The sequence below is a fragment of the Chenopodium album genome, chromosome 18 (genome assembly GCF_948465745.1).
Source record: "Chenopodium album chromosome 18, dcCheAlbu1.1, whole genome shotgun sequence".
In the NCBI taxonomy this organism is placed as follows: Eukaryota; Viridiplantae; Streptophyta; class Magnoliopsida; order Caryophyllales; family Amaranthaceae; genus Chenopodium; species Chenopodium album.
In genome coordinates, this window is record NC_137851.1 from 38,715,972 (window position 1) to 38,736,655 (window position 20,684).

Consider the following 20,684-nt stretch of genomic DNA (forward strand, 5'->3'; position numbering starts at 1 on the left):
CTGAGCTGAAATGGATATTTTATGAGAGAGGGAAATTAGGAGCTGAACTGAACTAAACTGATTGGAGCTGAACTGAACTGAACTGATTGGAGCTGAGCTGAACTAAACTGAACTGAATTGAATTGAAATTAAGTAAATGTGAACAGACCCTAATTATTTTATTTCTTTCATTATAAAATAGTTTGACATCTTTGAACGATTATCATCAAACAAAGTTTGAACAATATGTTATATGCTTTTATCTCATATCCTAAATTTCTTGAATATTTCGTTTAGTAAAAGAAGAAAACTCGTAGCACGATTTGGTCGAGTATAATTGTAGAATACTCGTATCATTGTATTGCGTGGCTGAGCATCAACAGCTTTAGTACTCTGTATTTCCTTAGCATGTTTCAAAGTTGAAACCCGAAATATCTTATCAAATCAAGTTTGAACAAAATGTTTTTTGTCGAAATCAATGAACAGCAAACTTTAGTTCAAAATCAATAGATAATGTGAAACGAAACTAAGCTATGGTAGAGTTCAGCTTGCAGACAACACTATGAAGGATTGTTTTCATCAAGGCCTCAAAGATACTGCAACGGACTCGTGTTTTCTTTCAAATTTAAGATAGAAATGGTCGGAAGGTGGTAATCGCATTAACTCAAAGCTTGCGCAAAACGAACATGGCTTTAGGCCATGACTCTCCAAGTCAATACAAATAATTTTCTGGATGCCTTCCTACTTGCTAGACCACTCCTATTTATACTACCACTACATACATATAATCGGCAAGAAGCCTTAATTACTACAAGTACTACTTTTGTCTTCTTACTACTTAAAGCTAGTAACAACAATTAGCTAAAGCTGCTTGTCCCCTGTACTTTAACGGTTCCCTGCTTCTCCTTGCAAAGGCCATGGCTTGTTGTTGTGGTTGGTCCGTTGCTGTTGTCCCTTGTGTCGTCTACTGTAGGTCAGAACAGTGGGTGGAGGTGGCTTGTTCATGGCAATACCCTCCCCAAAAAGAGCCACCTTGTCCTCAAGGTGGAACTCCGAGAACCTTTCCTTGAGAGCTGCGGTATCCTCCCATGTTGACTCGAACTCCGGTATACCCTACCACTTAATAAATACCTCAGACCCCTCCTTGTGTCCCGTCTTGGGCCTCACATCTAGGACACTCTCCGGCTCAACCACGAGCTCCAGCTCTGGGGTAAGTTGGGCTGGAATGGTAGGAGAACTCGATAATTCCCCAAGTGCCTTCTTAAGTTGGGACACATGAAATACGGGATGAATACGGCAGTGATTAGGTAAGGACAGCTTGTATGCCACTTTACCAATGCGCTGTACTACCTCGAATGGTCCATAAAACTATGCTGCCAGTTTCTCAAAGGGTCTCTTGGCAAGCGATTTTTACCGATAAGGTTGAAGCTTGAGAAAAACAAAATCCCTAACCTAAAACTCAACCTCCCTGCGCTTGCCATCAGCATTTTGTTTCATAATTTGTTGAGCCCAAACCAAATTTAATTTCAGTTCATCGAGTACCAAATCCGTTCCCACAATACTTCTTCCACGGTGTCCACTGTAGTATTGCCCACTCCTACTCGCACCAACTTAGGAGGATCCCTGCCATACACTGCCTTAAATGGAGTCATCAGTGTAGAGGAGTGCGAAGTTGTATTGTATGGAAACTCGGCCCATGGCAGCTAGCGTGCCCAAGCTTTGGGTTGCTCTCCGACGAAGCAACGTAGGTAAGTCTCCAACCTCTTATTCACCACCTCGTATTGGCCATCGGTTTGGGGGTGATACGAGGTACTCTTCTTCAATTCGGTCCCTTGCATTCAGAAGAGCTCCTTCTAGAAAATACTAACAAAAACTCGGTCACGATCAGTCACTATGCTGCCAGGCATGCCGTGCAACCTCACAACCTCCTTGACAAATACCTCAGCCATTGTGTAAGCGGTGAAAGGGTGTTTTAGGCCGATGAAATGCGCATACTTAGTTAATCGATCGACCACCACAAGGATGGTGTCCACCCCTTTCAAACGAGGCAGCCCCTCGATAAAATCCATGCTTATAAACTCCCACACCCTCTCCGGAATCGGCAATGGTTGTAGTAATCCCGCCAGCGATTGCTGAGAATACTTGTTCCTCTGAAAAACCGTGCAATTCCGAACATATTCTGCCACATCTTTTTCGCATTCCGGCTCAAAACCATTCGCTCCCCAGCCTTAAGTAAGTTTTTGTGTCTCTGGTATGACCCCCCTCTGGAGAATCATGGTAGGCCTTGAGTAAGCCACCTTCATCTTCGAATTTCTGGGAATTATAAGCCTCCCTTTATACCATAGCTGCAGCTGGTCAACCGTGTATCCCAAGGGCCCTTCTCTCTCCACATCTGACCTCAATTTCTGAATTCTCGAATCCCCTGCAATTTCTTGCTTTAATATAATTTCCCAATCAATTCCCTGAGTGGCGACTAAAGTCCCAAAATTCGCCAATCCCTCATCGTCCCCCCTCCGAGACAAGGCGTCGGCAACCTTGTTTGACACCCCCGGCTTGTATTGCAAATCAAAATCAAAGCCTATCAATTTCCTTACCCACTTTTGATATTCGGCTCCAATCTCCCTTTGTTGAGTGATGTACTTGAGACTTTGTTGATCACTCCTCACAATAAATCTTCTCCCTAACAAGTAATGTTTCCATTTTTGAACCGACAAACACACGGCCATGAGCTCTTTTTCGTAAACCAATTTTCCTCGTCCCCCCGGACCTAAGACCTTGCTGTAGAACGCCACCGGTCTCCCTTCCTGGAGTAACACAGCCCCGAGGCCGAAACCGGAAGCATCCGATTCCACCACGAAGGTCTTCGAAAAATCAGGCGTAGTTAGCACAGGGGCTGTGCTCATCGCCTCTTTCAAACACTAGAATGCCTTTTTCTGCCGCCGCCGACCAACCAAAATTGTCCTTCTTTAATTGGTCAGTGAGAGGATGAGCTATATGAGCATATTGCCTGATGAATTTTCAATAGTATCCAGTCAAGCCCAGAAAGCCCCAAGTCTTTGAGTTGATTTTATCTTGATCCACTGCAACACCTTCTTTTGATATGATGTGGCCCAAGTAGGCTACAATTTCCTTACCAAACTCACACTTTTTTTTATTAGCAAACAAAGTATGTTCTTTTAATGTAGCTAAAACTATCTTCAAATGCTTAACATGCTCTTCACGACTAACACTATAAATGAGTATATCATCAAAAAATACAAGGACAAACTTACGTAAATATGGACGAAATACCTCATTCATGAGTGATTGGAAGGTATTCGGGGCGTTGGTTAATCCGAACGGCATCACAAGAAACTCGTAGTGCCCTTCGTGGGTTCGGAAGGCCGTCTTATGAGTGTCTTCCGGCTTCACAAGGATTTGATGGTAACTGGCTTTAAGGTCGAGCTTGGAGAAGACTTGTGCTCCATGTAATTCATCGAGCAATTCGTCGATTACCGGAATGGGGTATTTATCGGGCACCGTCTCCTTGTTGAGGGCCCGGTAATCGACACAAAAGCGCCACGAACCATCTTTCTTCTTGACTAATAGCACCGGGCTAAAAAAAGGATTAGTGAAGGGACTTATGATTCCCGCTTGCAACATTCCCCGGATGAGCCTTTCAATTTCATCCTTTTGAAATTGGGGGTAGCGATAAGGCCTTACACTAACGGGATTGCTACCGTCCTTGAGAACTACAGCATGCTCGTGACCCCTAACTAGAGGTAGCTCAATTAGCTCAACGAACACTTCCTTAAATTCGGCCAGTGCACCCTCCAAGTAAGTTGGCAGCTCACTTTGTCCTTGCTCTCTGTTTTCCCCTTCCATTCGGTTCAATTCGACAAACATTCCCCCACTTTCTTTTCTCAGCGTTCGAATCATTGCCTTGAGAGTGATCCCTGTTCTTGACAAACTCGGCTCCCCCTTAATTGTAACTGGCTGTCCTCCCAAGGTGAAAGTAATTTCATGGAGTTTCCAATTCGTCATCACCATCCCCAATTTTTCGAGCCACTGCACTCCTAGGATAACATCTGAGTTTCCCAATTGAAGAGGTAAGAAGTCCTCTTCTATCTCCACTCCTTCCCCGAGCTTCAATCACACGCACTGACACAGCCCTTGCCCCTTGATGGTTTCGCCGTTACCGAGCGATACGCCGAAAGTCCCTTTTCCTGCCACTGAGAGTTCAAGTTTCTCAATGGCTTGCAACGAAATAAAATTGTGTGTCGCCCCCGAGTCGATCATGACGACCACCGATTCCCCCTTGATTGAGCCCATTAACTTCATGGTTTTGCGATTTGTTAAACCCACGATGGAGTTCATAGAAATCGCGGCCGGAAGCTCTTCCTCAAAGTCCCATGGTTCTTCCATGGCCGAGAACTCCCCTTGCTCTTCTTCAACGTCTTTGTCCACCAACAACACACTCAGAATCTTGGCCGTGCACACGTGCGTGGGGCCGGTCCACCGCCCTTCACACTTGAAGCACAATCCACGCGCCCTCTTGTCTTGTATTTCGCGCTCTGTGAGTCGCCGGACTTCACCGTTGAAACGTGAAGTATTTGATGGGGTTTTGTTCTGGTAATTGGTGTTTAGCTGGGATATCGAAGCTACAGAGCTTTGGCTGGCTTGGTTGGTTTGGAAGTTGGATTTGTTCGGAGTGTATGGTGGGTTGTATTTAGTTGGATTATGAGATGGGTTACCAGTGTTATAGGTGTGGGCCGGCCTAGCTCCCAACAAGGTTGTGGCTAGACTTTTGTTGAAATAAGAGTAGGGGTCCAGGTTTGGCAAAGGCCCCACCCGTCCTTCTCAACCCATTTACCCGGTTTCGTTTTTCGACCCGTATTGCGAGGTCCATGGCGTCTTCAATGGTATGCGGGTTCAGCATGCGGATCTCCACCTGTATATCTTCCTTAAGCCCATTAATGAACTGCCCTTTAAGGAGGCGCTCCGGTATGTTAGGCAATAGTGAGGCTTTCTCGATGAAGACACGGCGATACTCGGCCATAGTAGTCGTCTGTTCCACGGTGAGCCACTGCTCGTGCAAAGTTCCAGCGTTGACCGATCTGAAGTGGGTGAGAATCCTCTGCTTCATGTCTTCCCAACTCACAATGGGGCGGTGGCGATTTTCCCACTGATACCACCGTAAGGCATCGCCCTTCATCGCCACCACGGCAGCTTGAAGCCTCTCCACCTCCGTCAATATGTAAAATTGAAAATATTGTTCACCATGCAATATCCATCCATCTGGGTCGGAGCCGTCAAACGTCGGTAGGTCAAGTTTTCGATATTTCCAAATTCCTCGAATTTCTGGGTTGTCCTTATGGTTGCGGTAGCCTCCACCACCACCTGGTTCCCAATTTCCGAAACGGAGCCCATTGAAGCCTCCCGTTCCGAGAGGTGTTTCGTTAAAACCACCACCCATGAGCGGCGTTCCGTGGATCCCTCCCGTCTGGCGGGGTTGCTCAACCTCGTCTTCCACGGTTATCGGCTGTTTACTGAGATTTTTGATGGCGCCCTTAATCTCCTCCATGAATTTCTCTTGCTTGCTCGCCATTAAAGCACTCTGTTGATTGTGGTCGTTGCGGAAACGGTCGATTCTGCCCTCAAGTATCTGCCAGACATCATTAATGGCAGTGCTTTGCTCCTTCAGCAAGGTGTGCTGGAGTGAGTTCTCGCCGTCTCCTAATTTCTCGAAAATCTCCTCTACTCGCTCTTCGAGTACGGCCACCCGCTCCGGCGTCACCGTCAATGGAGTTGGCGGCATGGTTGCTCTGACACCAACTGCAACGGACTCGTGGTTTCACTCAAATTCAGATAGAAATGGTCGAAAGGTGGTAATCGCATTAGCTCAAAGCTTGCGCAAAACGAACTTGGCTTTAGGCCATGACTCTCCAAGTCAATACAAATAATTTTCTGGATGCCTTCCTACTTGCTAGACCACTCTTATTTATACTACCACTACATACATATAATTGGCAAGAAAGCCTTAATTACTACAAGTACTACTTTTGTCTTCTTACTACTTAAAGCTAGTAACAACAATTAGCTAAAGCTGCTTGTCCCCTGTACTTTAACGGTTCCCTACTTCTCCTTGCAAAGGCCATGGCTAGTTGTTGTGGTTGGTCCGTTGATGTGTCCCTTGTGTCATCTACTGTAGGTCAGAACAGTGGGTGGAGGTGGCTTGTTCATGGCAGATACCTCGTTGGTTGAAATCTTTGCTGAATTTTGCTAATCCTCAACCCCTGAAGTCAGAGTCCATGTTGAAGACAAACGCCCCATAGGAATATAATCAAACAACGGCCTCAAAGAATGAAATATTTGCTGAATTTTGTTACTCCTCAAGGACCTCAACCCCTGAAGTCGGAGTCCATGTTGAAGACAAACGCCCCATAGGAATATAATCAAACATAAATTATCAGAGAAGTAATAGCACCAGAACATGAACACAGACAGAAAACATAAAGGAAGCTAAACAAAAAAGGACACAACTCCAACCATACAGCATAACCAGCATCCTAAACAAGTGTAAACTCCAAAGTCCTCGACAAATTGACAATGGACTCCACAACAAGCCACCAATGGTCAACAGCTGAGTATAGACACACAGCTGCTAGAATTCCAATGGCTATTTCAAAAAATATGATGATCTGTGATTGTGCAGGGCAAGATAGTCCGAGAATTTTTCCACGGAACATCCAACTCCAAGATCAAGGTGTATTTTAACATAAGTACTTGTAAAACAAGAATGAAAATGGATCGAATCAACAGTTGAAAAGGTTCACTTTTTATTTCATTATCAGAGATGAAGCAAAATTTTGTACAAGGGTCGGCCTGTTCTTTACATGGCAAGGAACTCAGCTTGAGAGCAGGAGGATAAAACTAAAAATTAGAAAGGGATACAACCAAGGATAGATGTTCATCATTATTCGATGGGTTGCTGTACTTTGGTAGCTTGGTTCAGCTTGCGCTCAAAGGCTCATAATAGTCTGTAATTACAAGTGATTGGAGGCTGCAAGGAACACCAGTCATTGGTTATACGCCTTCAATGACAAAGGGCCACGCAATAGTTAGCTGTACAAATCCCCTCTATCAAATCGAAGCAATTCTTGTGAATGCTTGCTACAGAAACACGACCTTTGATCTTCCTCTTTCACAGGAGTCTTCTGAAAACACAACTATGCTTTTTTCGAAGAGATTTGATTGTTCTAAAGTTCAAGGACTTAACCGTCCAGTTGTTAGATGATTATTATATTTATTCCTCTTGACCACATTTAGTAGGAAGTCCGTAAATATATGCTCGTATTCTGGCATTTTCCCATAACCTGCATAAACCATACAAATACAAAGTGAAAACAAGTTTTCCACAGCATTTAATATCTTTTGCATTGTCTTTATTCAATTTTTTCTTCTACTTTTTCTTAGCCATACTTCTGTATCTTAATTTAAAGATAGCAGTGGGGCATATTGTGATATTGGTACCAAATAGATAAAAATGAAATATGATCCAACCACACCTCTCAAAAGATAAGACGAACAACAGGATGTGTAAAGAAAACTATGTACCAAAAAATTTTTAATTTGTCAATAAGAAATGCATTTTTATAGTGCAAAAATGAGTCAGCTTACCAGGAAAGTAGTTGATATCAATAACATAAAAGTTATTGCGGGTCCCATATTCCCGTATCATGTCTAGATTGAACAGCTGGAGACCCTGGAAGAATGCAAAAAATGATGCAAGAGTAAGTTCCTGATAAGTCACTTAGATTCTGTAAAGGAACTAGGAAGTACGAACACTGTTGAACACTAATTACCAGTCGTCGACGTAGTTCTCTGGCTAGTTTTTCTAGTAAAGGTCTAGGGGGTAGTTCTGCAAGAAGTTAAAAAAATAAAATACAAGGTTATGATTAAAGAGGGAAATTTTCTTAGGGATGTAGCAATGGATTGACAGAGTGGCATAAGAAGTTAAGAGTTTTTACCAGCAACATCAGGATCCAGATCTGCATCATCCGCTGAGGCTACAGCACAAGACACTCTAGGAAAACGGTACACACCACTGGTTCTAGACGATTGACGTTTACTAACATTAGGTAGAGAGAATCGCCTCACAACTTTTATAGCTTCTCCAACTATAAAAATTTTGAATAAAACACCACCTAAATGCATCAAATCCATTGGAAACTATCAGAACTTAGACAAATTACTAGGGAATAAATATATAATTAAATTAGGTAGTAAAGATTAAAGAAATTACCATGATTCACAAACTCCTGCAATACGAGAGGTGGTTCAAGTTTCTGAAGAGAATACTGATCATATGCGAGTGATAGCTCATGTGATTTGGCACTCCCATCCGAAACTAAGGGCTTTGCAACTGAAATAATGTCATTTATGGTCATTCATTGGGAAGATACAAAAGGTTTTACTTTAAATATGTGTTGAGTTTCTTGTTCATTTTCCATTAATTTGTTTTAGTGTATTATGGGGAATGATATACAAATCATTCTGTTAATTATGCATGCCCCAATAAACAAAAGAAAAGCCATAACTGCAAAAATTTCAGTGGCAATATCCTTAATGACAATTATAGTCCCAATTCCAAGTTAATATTACTGTATCTATCAAGTATACACAGAGTGATTAACATACCAAGAGGAAGCCTCAGCCTTTCCTTGGCAACTTTAAGAGCAATGGATGAAGCATCCTTTTTTATAACCAATTGTTGGGGAACGTTAACATTTCCTGCACAATTTATTTTCATAAGTTTAGTTCATGCTGGCAATTTGTAAAATCCTGACCTAATAATTACCCCAAGGAACAATGTGCAGTATAATCCATGATTTACATGACTTACCGTAAGTGTCAGATAGATTCAAGTCAGCAACAACCTGTAGCATCGACTGCCGATTGTGTAGATGTTTTATGGCATCTGGTGGATCTAGGACAGTAACTTCAGGATGTGTTTGCCTGTAATCCTACAAATATACATAAGATAGGTATTAAGGGGTATGAAGGGCAATAAAGTTGCACAAGTTTAACCCGATAATTGCAGTAGATAGCAAAATCATGTTTAAACTATGAGATTATCATCCAGAAGCTCTGGCCTCTGAAGGATGAAGTTCAATAAATATTTGAAACAACTCCAGAATTACTCAAAAAAGTGGATAGTGAAAAACTATATCAACCACAAGTACGCAACTTATATCCAAGTTACCTTGATAAACAGAAACACATAATTATATAATAGAATCCAATAGAGGAATTTTTTTTTTTCTAAAATCAAGACTCAAATCTCAAGAAAATTAACATGGTTTAAACACGCTTTATATTTTTAAGTGAAGTTGTGAACCTAAAAATATCAAGTAGAAAAGGCCAAGGAAGAGAAAACATCCTCAGACCTCACTCACAGTTAAATTTGGGCTTCAGCCTGTCAATACCAGGTCATAGTTGGAAGCGGATGAAGGGGACTCTGCAATTTATATCACATAGGGAAAAGTTTCAAACAAGTAAAGATGTATTTTATCACAAGGCACCTTCAGACAAATTGAACATCTCTTGATGAGTGAGGTAGCATAAAGAAACATCTAAAATATTTCAATAAATTATAGCATGGGACACATAAATGAAACATGTAATAAGGCAATGAACTTGATATAAACATCAAGATGATGACAAGATCAGACAATATCACTAACCTCAAGAACTTTCTGCCAATCCTTTCCAGACAACTGCAACAAAATTAAATGGGAGACAAATGCATTAGGTATTGTAAATACTGTCAATATGTCCATCCTCCGGCATATAGCTGAGGAAAGAGCTAACTTTTGGAGACAGGAAAAAATGCATATATCTTACCTTGTGCAATACAATGTCAAATGGACCTTGTTCGGAAAGAGGTTTGTCTTGATCAATAGCAACAAATACAATTCCCTTAAGTCTGCAGACATTTGATAATTGACATAGATTAATGCTATATTACAGGAAACATAAGTAATCAGTAATAACATGTTATATATCATTTAGGCATGGCATGAACATCAGTATATTACAAAAAAGACCCAACACTGGTATCCTACAACTTGAGCTGGATTAAAAATGACGAGAGATTGTATATCTAGCAGCCACTAAGGTAACAAAATGCTCTAACATATAATAAAACGATGAAAAACATTAAATCCAATATCAAAACTTTTGGAAATGTCACCAGCTAACTTATGACATATGTTAGCCAAGTAAGGAAATATTAAATTTACAAACACTTAATAATTAAAATAAGGGAGCTACGTAGACACAATTATAACTTCTTTCTATATTGCAATTAAAATAAGTCTTTAGCTACTCTCTTCAGACCTTATGTCACTCTAATCAAAAGCATGATATTTAAGTAGCATTAGAAGGGGCTCACCAAAGAAAAATAAACTATTTTTCCGTAGTGTATAAACAATTTTAAATAAGAGTAGACAGGGTATAACGTTTTTGCATTAGGTTTCAAGCATAGTCCAAGCAACACATTTCATCATATAGATCTTAATCAAAAGAAAAGGCAAACATACATTCTCCAGAGAAATGGGCACATTGTCTTTCACTAACAGGAACAAGGTTATTATTCGACAACATAATTAGTCTATTCAAGACTAATCTGTTGAAATGACATATTGACATGTATGGAGAACACAGACAAATAAAGGACACTACTTGAATTCCCAAACTCCACCAAGCTACAGGACTAATCAACAACGAAAAGTGAGGTCCAAAAGCATGTTGGCAGATTATTAGAGAATCCACCTATATATTTTGCTAATGAAGCCAAACACCCCCTTCAAAGATAAGGAAAAATAATGTAAAAAACTGATCTGATTACTGATTATCTGGCAAAAACATATCTCTTCAATAAAACATGCCACAAATCTGGCGGAAATCCGCACAATTACTTCGTTTTTAAATTGTAACAGGAGATTCTTAGGGTCGTGTCGTTAATGATTTTATATTACTTTTTATATGATCGCAAAATCTGGCCCACAAAGTTCAAACAAATCAAGAAACTATTAGACTTTTCTTATAAAAAAAAAACCACGAAAGCACGGGAATGTGCAAGTGGATGAGAATAAATAGCTAATTAGATACCAGAATAATTTAAGAATCCAAAATGGCTCTCCACAATCCTCATTACTCAAAATATCACGAAATTAGTTGTCGCGTTACTAGCTCATATTACACTCCACAATCAATATCACAGATTCACAGATTCAGTTGTCACATTACTAGCTCAAATTACACTCAGCAATCAATGTCATGATTTAATTGCGACATTACTAGTTTAAATTACACCGTCATTATGAAGTATGACTATCAATTGTGATTCCGACCAAGGATAATAAAATTTTAAATTAAGGGAATACCACATATCAAACGATTGTAACAGCTTCAACCCAGATTCCACTGACACAATTTACACTAGGAAATCATGCTTTCCAACCCATTTTATAATTAATCAAACGCAAAGATAACAGAATAAAAGCCAAGCACAATTTGTCGGCTGAATATTCATTCATGATCTGTAACTAACACAGAATAAAATTATTTAATCCGACAAAACTAATATCTCAATAATCTTGTAATATCAGCCTCAATCAACCAAACTAAAATCAGACAATTAGCTGTTTCGTAGTTTATATGGATTAAAATCCGAGGAACCCAATAAATATCGGCAATTTCTATTGTACAATCGGTTTTCCCAAATGAAAGCAATACCATAACACAAACTAGCTTAATTGGCTAAAGCCTTTCGCTATACCTACAGAATCAAATCCCGTCTATATCATATGGTATACGTGGCTCTTTCTACGACAACACAAAAGACAAAAACTATAAATATTTTCCAGAAATTAACCCATTTCAAATATGAAAAACAACATGTGAGCACAAAAAAGGGAAAAAAAAAAAAAAAAAAAAAAAAAAAAAGAAGACTCAACCACCCACCAGAAAAAATGGATCTCACGAGACATGCAACTATCAAAAATCAAAAATCAAGAATTATAAAATCAAACAAAATATTAAAATTAATAAATGGGGTACCTTAATTTTCAAACAAACCAAAATAAAAAATTAAGTTTATAATTATATTTATATTTACCTAGCAAGACCTTCAAACTTTGGTTGTAAAAAACTCTTCCTCTTTTTAGACGTAAGAGCGAAACCAACTACAAGTTTAACAGGGTTAATTAATCCTTCGTTTAACACTTTCTTTATCGTCTTCGTTTCGTCGTCTTCGTCCGCCATTTTTGTATCTCTGTTTTCCTCCATTAACCTGAACATCCTCATATTTTCCACCACCATATTTTATAGACCCAGAAATTCAAATTTATTGAGAAATTATGTTTCTTTGGTAAATTAATAGTTTATATTTGAAAAAAAATGATAAGGAAAAATGAAATGGGTCGTTGTGATTTTTTCTCTCCAAAATCGGAGGATTTAAATGTGATATTAATATAAATGGAAAATGAATAGAGAAGGGTGTGAGAGAAAGGGGAGGGGTTTATTTATAGAGGGAGTGGTGGGGAGTTCGAACAAAACAAAAGCTTAGCTGTAACACCTTACATTTATGTTTTGGACCGTCTTGTGCACTAATAACGTCTCCTTCTTTTCGCCTTATTTTTAATTCTTTTCGCCTTATTTTTAATTCTTTTCGCCTTATTTTTAGGGTAAATTCAGGTTGATCTCTGAGATAAATGATGTGAATAAATCTCCTCTCACTTTATTCATTTTCTTTTATTTTTTAAATGATAAAAGTAACATAATAAAGTGACACATATTTCAACACATAAAGTTGTGAGAGAAGATAAATTAGATTGTTGATCTCTGAGATCAACTGGGGCTCTCTCTTATTTTAAAACGAAAGGTTTAGTTTGAATTGTCTCATTCCTTTTACGTTCATACTTTTTAAAAATGATTTGATTTAAATTTCATAAAGTAATTTTGTTTGAATTATTAAGGTCTAAATTTTTTAAAAAAAGATTATAGTATGAGTTGTTATATATTTAAAAATTACTCGTATAATTAAATGCATTAAAATTACCTTAAATATAAATTATAACAAAGTAAAAATTATCTGTCAATATTATATCTATACTTATATATTAAAAAGCATTCCTAAAATTATTTATGTGCCACGTCGTTCCCCTCAGCATTCCTAAAATAGCATTATGCCACATCATTGTGGTACCTGGTTTTTAGTGGACAAACATTAGTCTATAAAGGTTCCACTTAAGTTTCTGATAAGACTTGTAAACAAAACTTAGAGTCGCCACCTTATTTTTATTCGAATAAGGACGGATTTTAAAACATTCAATTTTAAGAAAAAAATCAATTGTTAACTCCATAAAGATAAATAAGGCACAGGGTTCGAGGTTTAGGTTAAGAGAATCGAACGTGTGGAACTCGTCTTCCCTTTCATTCTAAGGAACGGGCTCTTACTATTGCGTTGTTAAAAATCAAGTTTTAAGACATGTTAATCACAAAATAAAAAAAAATTAAAAAAAATGATATAATAATTAATATAAGGTAGGTTTGAGCACCAAAGTTTCACTACATACTTATCATAGTGAGATTTTGAATTCACTCGCGGATCAAAACCTTCGTAGTTTGGATAGATGCCATGTTTTAAATAACCAATTCCATTGGGTTTTAATTTGGGTAGTTGACATAAACGTCATTTTTTGTAAGTGGGATCTTAGTGATCTTTGACGGATTCACTCATAAAAGTAAAATGAACCACCTTGGTTGAGGAAAATCACCTCGATTAGTGATCACCAAAAATGTCTTTTGAAGAAGACAATTCAACAAATGCGTCCCAATTGACGAATTTTTTAGTGGGTCAAGGTATTTTTTGGAGTGAAACTGTAAGGGTTCACTGTATAATCTCACTTTGGGTTTAAAAACATTCAAGGATAATTTTTGTAAGGTTTTAAGGGTTATGTGTTTAGGCTTAATGGAATTGACCAAGTAAAACACGACACTTGTCAAGGCCTTACTTCCAAATAAAAGGGAACAATAAACTATTTAATCATATTCGATTGTCAATTAATCCATCGGGTAATTATAATAGGACATAAGTTTATTTTTATGGAGATGGATAATTGTTACAACCTTATACAACTAAATAATTAATTTTAACCTCATGTTTGGAAATGAGGCCATAACCTTATATTAACTATCATTAATTATTAAAACAAACAAGCAAAGTTACGATTCATTCTTGTGTCGCGAAAGGGTTTGAAATAAGAAGGTTCACAAAATTATAAAAAATTTTAAAGTTTGTTAAAACTCTTATTTCTGAAGTCGTCTTAAAATAAAATTAAAGTTCTTAAGACATCACTTATTTCAAAAGTCATTTTTTAAATAATATTAAAGTTTTTTTTTTTAAAAAAACAACAACGTTTTGAATTAAACTTTATTAATAACTCTTATTTCTAAAGTCATCTTTAAAATAAGATTAAAGATTTTAAAACGTTTTTTTAGAATTAAAGATTGTGAAAAACTCTTATTTTTAAAGTCATCTCTAGATAAAATTAAGGAAATTTTGATTTTTACCACCTTAGAATATCGACTTTGTTGAATTTACCACCTCCATAAAAAAAGGATTTACTTTACCACCACATAAAAAAAAAAAAACATCACTTTTCCCACCTCCACCCTTACTCCGGTGACGGAAACCGCCAGTGGGGCCCAGTAACTATCACATCCCTCCAATTTATTTCAATTAAACACGATTTCCCTCTCTCTCTTAGTTTTCTCACCTTCCATAATCAATTTCTCACCAAATTTCTCACCTCCTCATCAATTTCGTCTCTCTCTCCTTTGATTTTTGCTGTTTCTCACTGTAACAACTTCTTTCTCCTTTGATTTTTCGCTTTCTCTCTGTAAAAACTGGAACCCTAATCTATTTTGGGTGGTTGAAATAGCGCTGGATCCACAAAATTGCTACACATCAGCTCTGCTTGTCATCTTCATCAGGTGGAGGGGACCAAAAGCTTGGTAATTACTGACAGAATTGGAGATTCCTGACCACAAGAGGTACTTTAAACCCTTTTTTTGTATATGTAGTTGGATTTGTGGTTGTTAGTTGGGGTAAATTATGGTTTCTTTGGGAGTATGTGAAATAAAGTATTATAAACCCTAATTATGCGAATCTTTGACTGAATTAGATTTTGCATGTGTTAATTAATTAGTTAATTAGAGTTATATGTACTTGTTTACTGTTAATTAAGTGCACAGTGAAAGTGAATTGCTTTTAGTTGCTGTAATTGGTGAATTAGGGTATTATTACTGAAATTGTTTATTGTTGTTTGTGCTTTTGTGGGAATTGTTACAGAATGGAGACTGTGAATTTAAAATTTACATTAGCTGGGGCCTTTATACCTTCTTTGGCTGGTAAAAATAGGAGGGTGTTAACTTGGGATGGTGGGTGGGTTTATTGGATGAGAAATGTGGATAAAAGAAAGATTGATGTTCATTTTTTGAGGCAAGCTGCTATACATGGATTTCTGTATGTGAATGTGAGGGTTCCTAAGGGGTTTAGTTGCTGGTATAAGCAAAAGGGGAAGTCTTGGGTGAATGGGAAAAGGGAGCTTGTTGATGGTGAGGTGCAAGGGTTTTTGGATTCTGTGAACAAAGAGGGGACATGTGAGTTGTATGTAACCTGTCATCAGCCAATTGAGGTGACTGAGAAAACACCCTTCAAGTGTATAAATGGGAATGAGCTTACCCCTACACAAAGGAAGAAACTGAAAAAGGAGTTTGGTGGGCCTAAGGTAATTGAAACCAGCCCAAAACCTAGTAAGCCCAATGTAGAAGAGCCCTTTAGGAGAAGCCCTAGGTTAAAGGGCATTGTGATACATGACAGAGAGGATGAGGAGAGGTTACCTAGGGTTGAGAAAGTGAGTGCTACTACACAAAAGGGGAAGGGTAAGCTCACTGCTGCAGACAAGGGTAAGGCTAAGGTTGGGGGTGATCCTGGTTTTCAGTCAACTGGTGAGTTAGTGAGAAAAATAAAGGAAAGAGTGAGGAGCTTGAGGGATGAGACTGATGATTTTACTGATGAGGATGGTGAGACAGAGTCTTCTAGTTCAGATTTGAGTAATTTTGAGTTTGAATGTGAAGGTGAGGAGGATGCATACTCTGATGATGATGAGGAGTGGTTGAAGCAAAATTTGGAGCATATTAACAGTGAAGTGAAGGGCAGTTTGAGGGGAGTTGGTGAGGGAGGGGAGGACAGGGATGATGAGGATCAGGGCACTGGTGCTGAGGTTGAAAAAAATTTGAAATCAATTGATGTGAGGGTTGAAGAGGAGCCAGATTGTGATTCTGATGAGCTGAGGAGTGTGGATGGTGATTCAGATGATGATCAACAAAGTGTGTCTTGGTTTAACCCTGAGACAGACTTTGATAGGGCTATTAAGTTTGAGGTTGGACAAAGGTTCAGTGATGTGCAGACCTTGAGAAGAGCATTGAGGCAGCATGCAATTGAAAACAGGTATGAGTATTACCTGCTTCACAATGATTCAAAGAGGCTGACAACATACTGTAGAAGAAAATGCAGGTGTGTGTATAACAAGAAAAGTTGTAGGTTAGTGCAGTGTACATGTGGTAAGGCTGTGAGGTGTAGGTTTAAGTTTTATGCAACTAGGCTAGTCAAATCAGAGGCTTGGGTAATTAAGACTCTTAAGTTGAAGCATAGGTGTGTTAGGACTAAGATGAACAACAAGGTGACAGCAGAGTTCCTAGCTGGCAGGTATTTGGAGGAGTTTAGGGGAAACCCCAGATGGAAGATCAGGCAGATTCAAGACAGGGCTTTGAATGACTTGGGGATCAAAATTACATACTCCAAGGCTTGGTTGGCCAGAAGCAGGGCAAAGCTGATAATATATGGGTCTTCTGCAGAACAATACTCAAGGGTATGGGACTATGGGAAGGCCATTCTGAAATGGAACCCAGGGAGTGAGTGCAATGTTGTGGTGGATGATATTGGTCAAATTGAGAGGCCAATTGTTATGAGAATGTTTGTGTGCTTAGCTGCACTTAGGGATGGGTTCATTTCAGGTTGCAGACCAATTATTGGGGTGGATGGCTGCCATCTCAAAGGAGCTTATCCTGGGCAGATATTGGTGGCAGTTGGTAAAGATGGCAACAATGCCATATTCCCCATAGCTTGGGCTACTGCAGAGATAGAGAACAAGGACAGCTGGTGCTGGTTTCTGGAGAGTTTGTTGAAGGCTCTAGCTGTGTTTAACCAAGGAGAAGGGTTGACTTTCATGTCTGACAGACAGAAAGTAAGTTATTTAGTTTTTTTTTTATCTCAGTTTGCTTAATTTTTTTTTTTAAGATACTAAACTGTTGCATTTGGCTTGTGTGTAGGGTCTGTTGGAAGCATTTGATGCTGTGGCCCCCAGAGCTGAGCTCAGATTCTGTGTGAGGCATATTTGGTCAAATTTTAAACTCAAGTTTCATGGTGCAACTTTCAAGGAATTGTTCTGGGCTGCTGCAAGGGCAAGCACTCTGGTATGCCCTTGAATTACTTATACTTGCATTTGATCTTGTGTTTGGCTGGGGTGAATGTCTTATATTCTGTATTTGGATGTATTATGAGTATGTATTATATTCTGTATGCATGTATTTTATAATGTATTATGTATGTATTTTAATCTGGATTTGGATATATGTATGTGTGGATATTTTTATGGATATATGTCAGTTATAAGCATAAGTGTCTATGGTATGTGTGTTGAATGTTTTCCATGTCTGCCTTGTTGTATCAGTTTGAGTTTGAGGTAGCTATGGAAAGCATCCATTTTTTGGATGAGGAAGCATACCAGTGGCTATCAAACATTGACCCACAGCACTGGTCAAGGCATGCATTCTCTACCACCTACAAGTCTAACATGTTGTTAAACAACATGTGTGAGACATTTAATGCAGTGATTAGAGATGCCAGAGACAAGCCTATTCTAACTCAAATGGAATGGCTTAGAAGATATATGATGAAGAGGAGTAATGACAAGTGGGAGGCAGCAAGGTCTTGGAAAGGGTTACTCACTCCATTTGTCAACAAAGTGTTTGATGGTCTAGAGAAGTATGCCAGGACCTGTGAGGTTACAGCTTCAAGGGATGACACATATGAATGCAAGTACAAGGATGATCAGTGCATTGTGAATTTACAAGAGAGAAAATGCACTTGTTTTAGGTGGGAATTGACTGGGATACCTTGTGTCCATGCATTTGCATGCATAATGGACAAAAGGGATGATCCTGAGATGTATGTGCACCCCCATTACTATAGGGTGACATACTAGGCTGCATATGAGAACCCAATCCAGCCTATGCCTGGCCCTAGGCATTGGGAGAAGTTGAAGCTCAGACAGCCCTTGCCACCTGTGCTCAAAGTGCAACCAGGCAGACCCAAGGCAAAAAAGAGAAAGCTTGAACCAGGGGAGGGCACTTCTGCAGCACCTGAGGGGAAGAAGCCAAGGGTGAAGAAGCAATGCTCAAACTGTGGTGGTTTTGGTCATTATGCCAAAACATGCAAAGCTGAATCAGTACCAGAACAGCCCAACCCACCTGTAACAAACCCAAAGGGTGGTAGGCCACAGTTGCAGACTCCTTGGCTTAAGGAATTGAGGAAGAAAAGTGAAGAGAAAGCAGCAAGACAGGTATGTTTCTGGTTCCTTGCACTTTTGCTCTGTTCTGTTGTGAATTTTTTTGTTTGGTATTTGATTCTTGCCATTGTGTTATTACAGGCTGCACTGAAGTTGCCACAATATCAGCCTACAACAACAACAACAATTGATACTCAGCCTGCAATCACTGCTGGGACAAGTAAGGCTGCAACTGTGAAAGCTGTGTCAAGCCAGCCTGCAAGAACAGAGCCAAGTCAGCCTGTCACCACCAGAAGCAAGAAGAGCCTCAGCCAGCCCCCACCAGTGCAAGCAGCTAGCCCTCCCAAGGTCAAAATACAGACCAGGTCCAAGCTTCATGTAATGAGAAGCAAGAAGGTCAAGGACCTCAATGCACTGTGAACTTAGTTGGTTCATGTAACCCAATCTAGCCTTTTTTTTTGAAAAACTCTTGTGTACAGTTTCTAATGTATTTGCTAGTACAACAATTATTTTGCACCATGGTGCCTTAACTAATTTTTGAGTCAGCCAATGTAAAACAATTGAATGCATTGTGTTGCAAGTACTAATATGAAATTTTGTATGTTTGTAGCAAAAGTTTTTTTTTTCATTGATTTTAGTCAAAAGTAGTACAACTAATGTCATCCCAACTATCACTCATAACAATTTCACAAAAGACAACTTAAGTTGGGGTCATTCACCAACAAACAAAAAAAACCCAAAAAAAACAAAAAAAATAAAATAAAACAACCTAACTTGGGATTTATTTTGGATTTTAATCAATCCAAACTGAACCTAAGATCTAAAATACATTGCCAACACCAAACCAAAACAACAAAACACAACAGCAGCTTGTAGAGTCATCATGTTCTTTGATGTTGCATTGCTGCCATTCACCTCCTTGCTCATCTTCTTCCTGTCAGAACTAAGTGCTTTGCCTTTCATCTTCAAGCTGTCAATCTCATCAGCAAGCATCTCCTCTGTCCACTAACATCATCAACTTCCCTCTTCAAGTCAGTCAGCTCTCCCTTCAGCAGCTTCTTGTCCAGCAACAAGTTGTTAATCACCTCTGTTTGCCAAGGTGTTCCATCTGGTTGATCAACCCACTCAAAAGCTTTGCAGCCCCTTGTTTCAGTCACATGATCATAGAATTTGCAGGTCCTAAACTTCCTTCCAGGGTTCTCCCTAGTCCAAGCAGTAAGCCTAGCCATTGGAACACCACATTGGCATCTTTTCTCTTTTGAGGGTGAATAGCTTAATGAAGACATTACTTGCTGACATTCGTGGATAACAGGAAGGAAATTAATTGTATTTCAACAACAATCACCATTATCTAACCCTAATTGCAGTACCCCATTAAGAAATAAAAAAACCCCAAATTAATTTCATGTTGCATGAACCCTAATTTTTTACATCAAATTGGGGTTCAATTGATATAGCAATGCATTTTATTTCAATTACTCTAACAAAATGCATCAAAATCGCACAAAGATTATCAGAATCGCACAAAAATTTGCAAAAAAAAATTCAACATAATTAACGACAATTGCTTACCTAGCTGATGTTTGATCTCCAAGGGTTCAACTGATTGCTACACAATTTGATGGTTTGGGATTGTTAAGTGCCCAGAAATACTGATTTGTGAACAAAAACGCAAAAGAATCACCCCAAATTTGAAGAAATTGGTGAAGAAATGAAGACCTAGGTTTAAATAGACGCCAAATCGAGACAAATTAGGGGTAAATTCAAAAAGTAGCCGTTATGGTGGGTCCTCTAAGCGTTTTCCGTCACCTGAGCTCAGACAAGGTGGGAAAAGTGATGTTTTTTTTTTATGTGGTGGTAAAGTAAATCCTTTTTTTATGGAGGTGGTAAATTCAACAAAGTCGATATTGTAAGGTGGTAAAAATCAAAATTTCCTAAAATTAAAGTTACTTAAAAGTCTTAATGATTAAAGTTCTATAAATGTAAATACATGATATAGTGTAATATAGGTTCCATGACACCATT

At 38.8% G+C, this 20,684-nt stretch overlaps 1 protein-coding gene across 1 annotated transcript; it reads right to left on the reverse strand.

Moving 5' to 3' along the window:
- Nucleotides 1–6,764: 6,764 nt before the first annotated feature.
- LOC145590856 (inositol-tetrakisphosphate 1-kinase 3-like) lies at nucleotides 6,765–12,518 on the reverse strand. The gene is made up of 10 exons (XM_081647245.1): nucleotides 12,143–12,518; nucleotides 9,865–9,946; nucleotides 9,705–9,737; nucleotides 8,864–8,984; nucleotides 8,659–8,751; nucleotides 8,264–8,383; nucleotides 7,989–8,165; nucleotides 7,824–7,879; nucleotides 7,639–7,723; nucleotides 6,765–7,334 (listed from the first exon to the last, which is right to left on the reverse strand). Exons 1-10 carry the CDS (start codon nucleotides 12,343–12,345, stop codon nucleotides 7,225–7,227), a joined length of 1,080 nt encoding a protein of 359 aa, XP_081503371.1. The 5' UTR covers nucleotides 12,346–12,518; the 3' UTR covers nucleotides 6,765–7,224.
- Between the last annotated feature and the right edge of the window lie 8,166 nt (nucleotides 12,519–20,684).

Coding starts and splice junctions, on each gene's coding strand:
- LOC145590856 (XM_081647245.1), bottom strand. CDS start 12,345: ATGGTGGTGGAAAATATGAGGATGTTCAGGTTAATGGAGGAAAACAGA. Junction 7,880..7,988: donor TCTGGATCCTGATGTTGCTG/GTAAAAACTCTT, acceptor AACTTCTTGCAG/AACTACCCCCTAGACCTTTA. Junction 7,724..7,823: donor GAGAACTACGTCGACGACTG/GTAATTAGTGTT, acceptor GCATTCTTCCAG/GGTCTCCAGCTGTTCAATCT.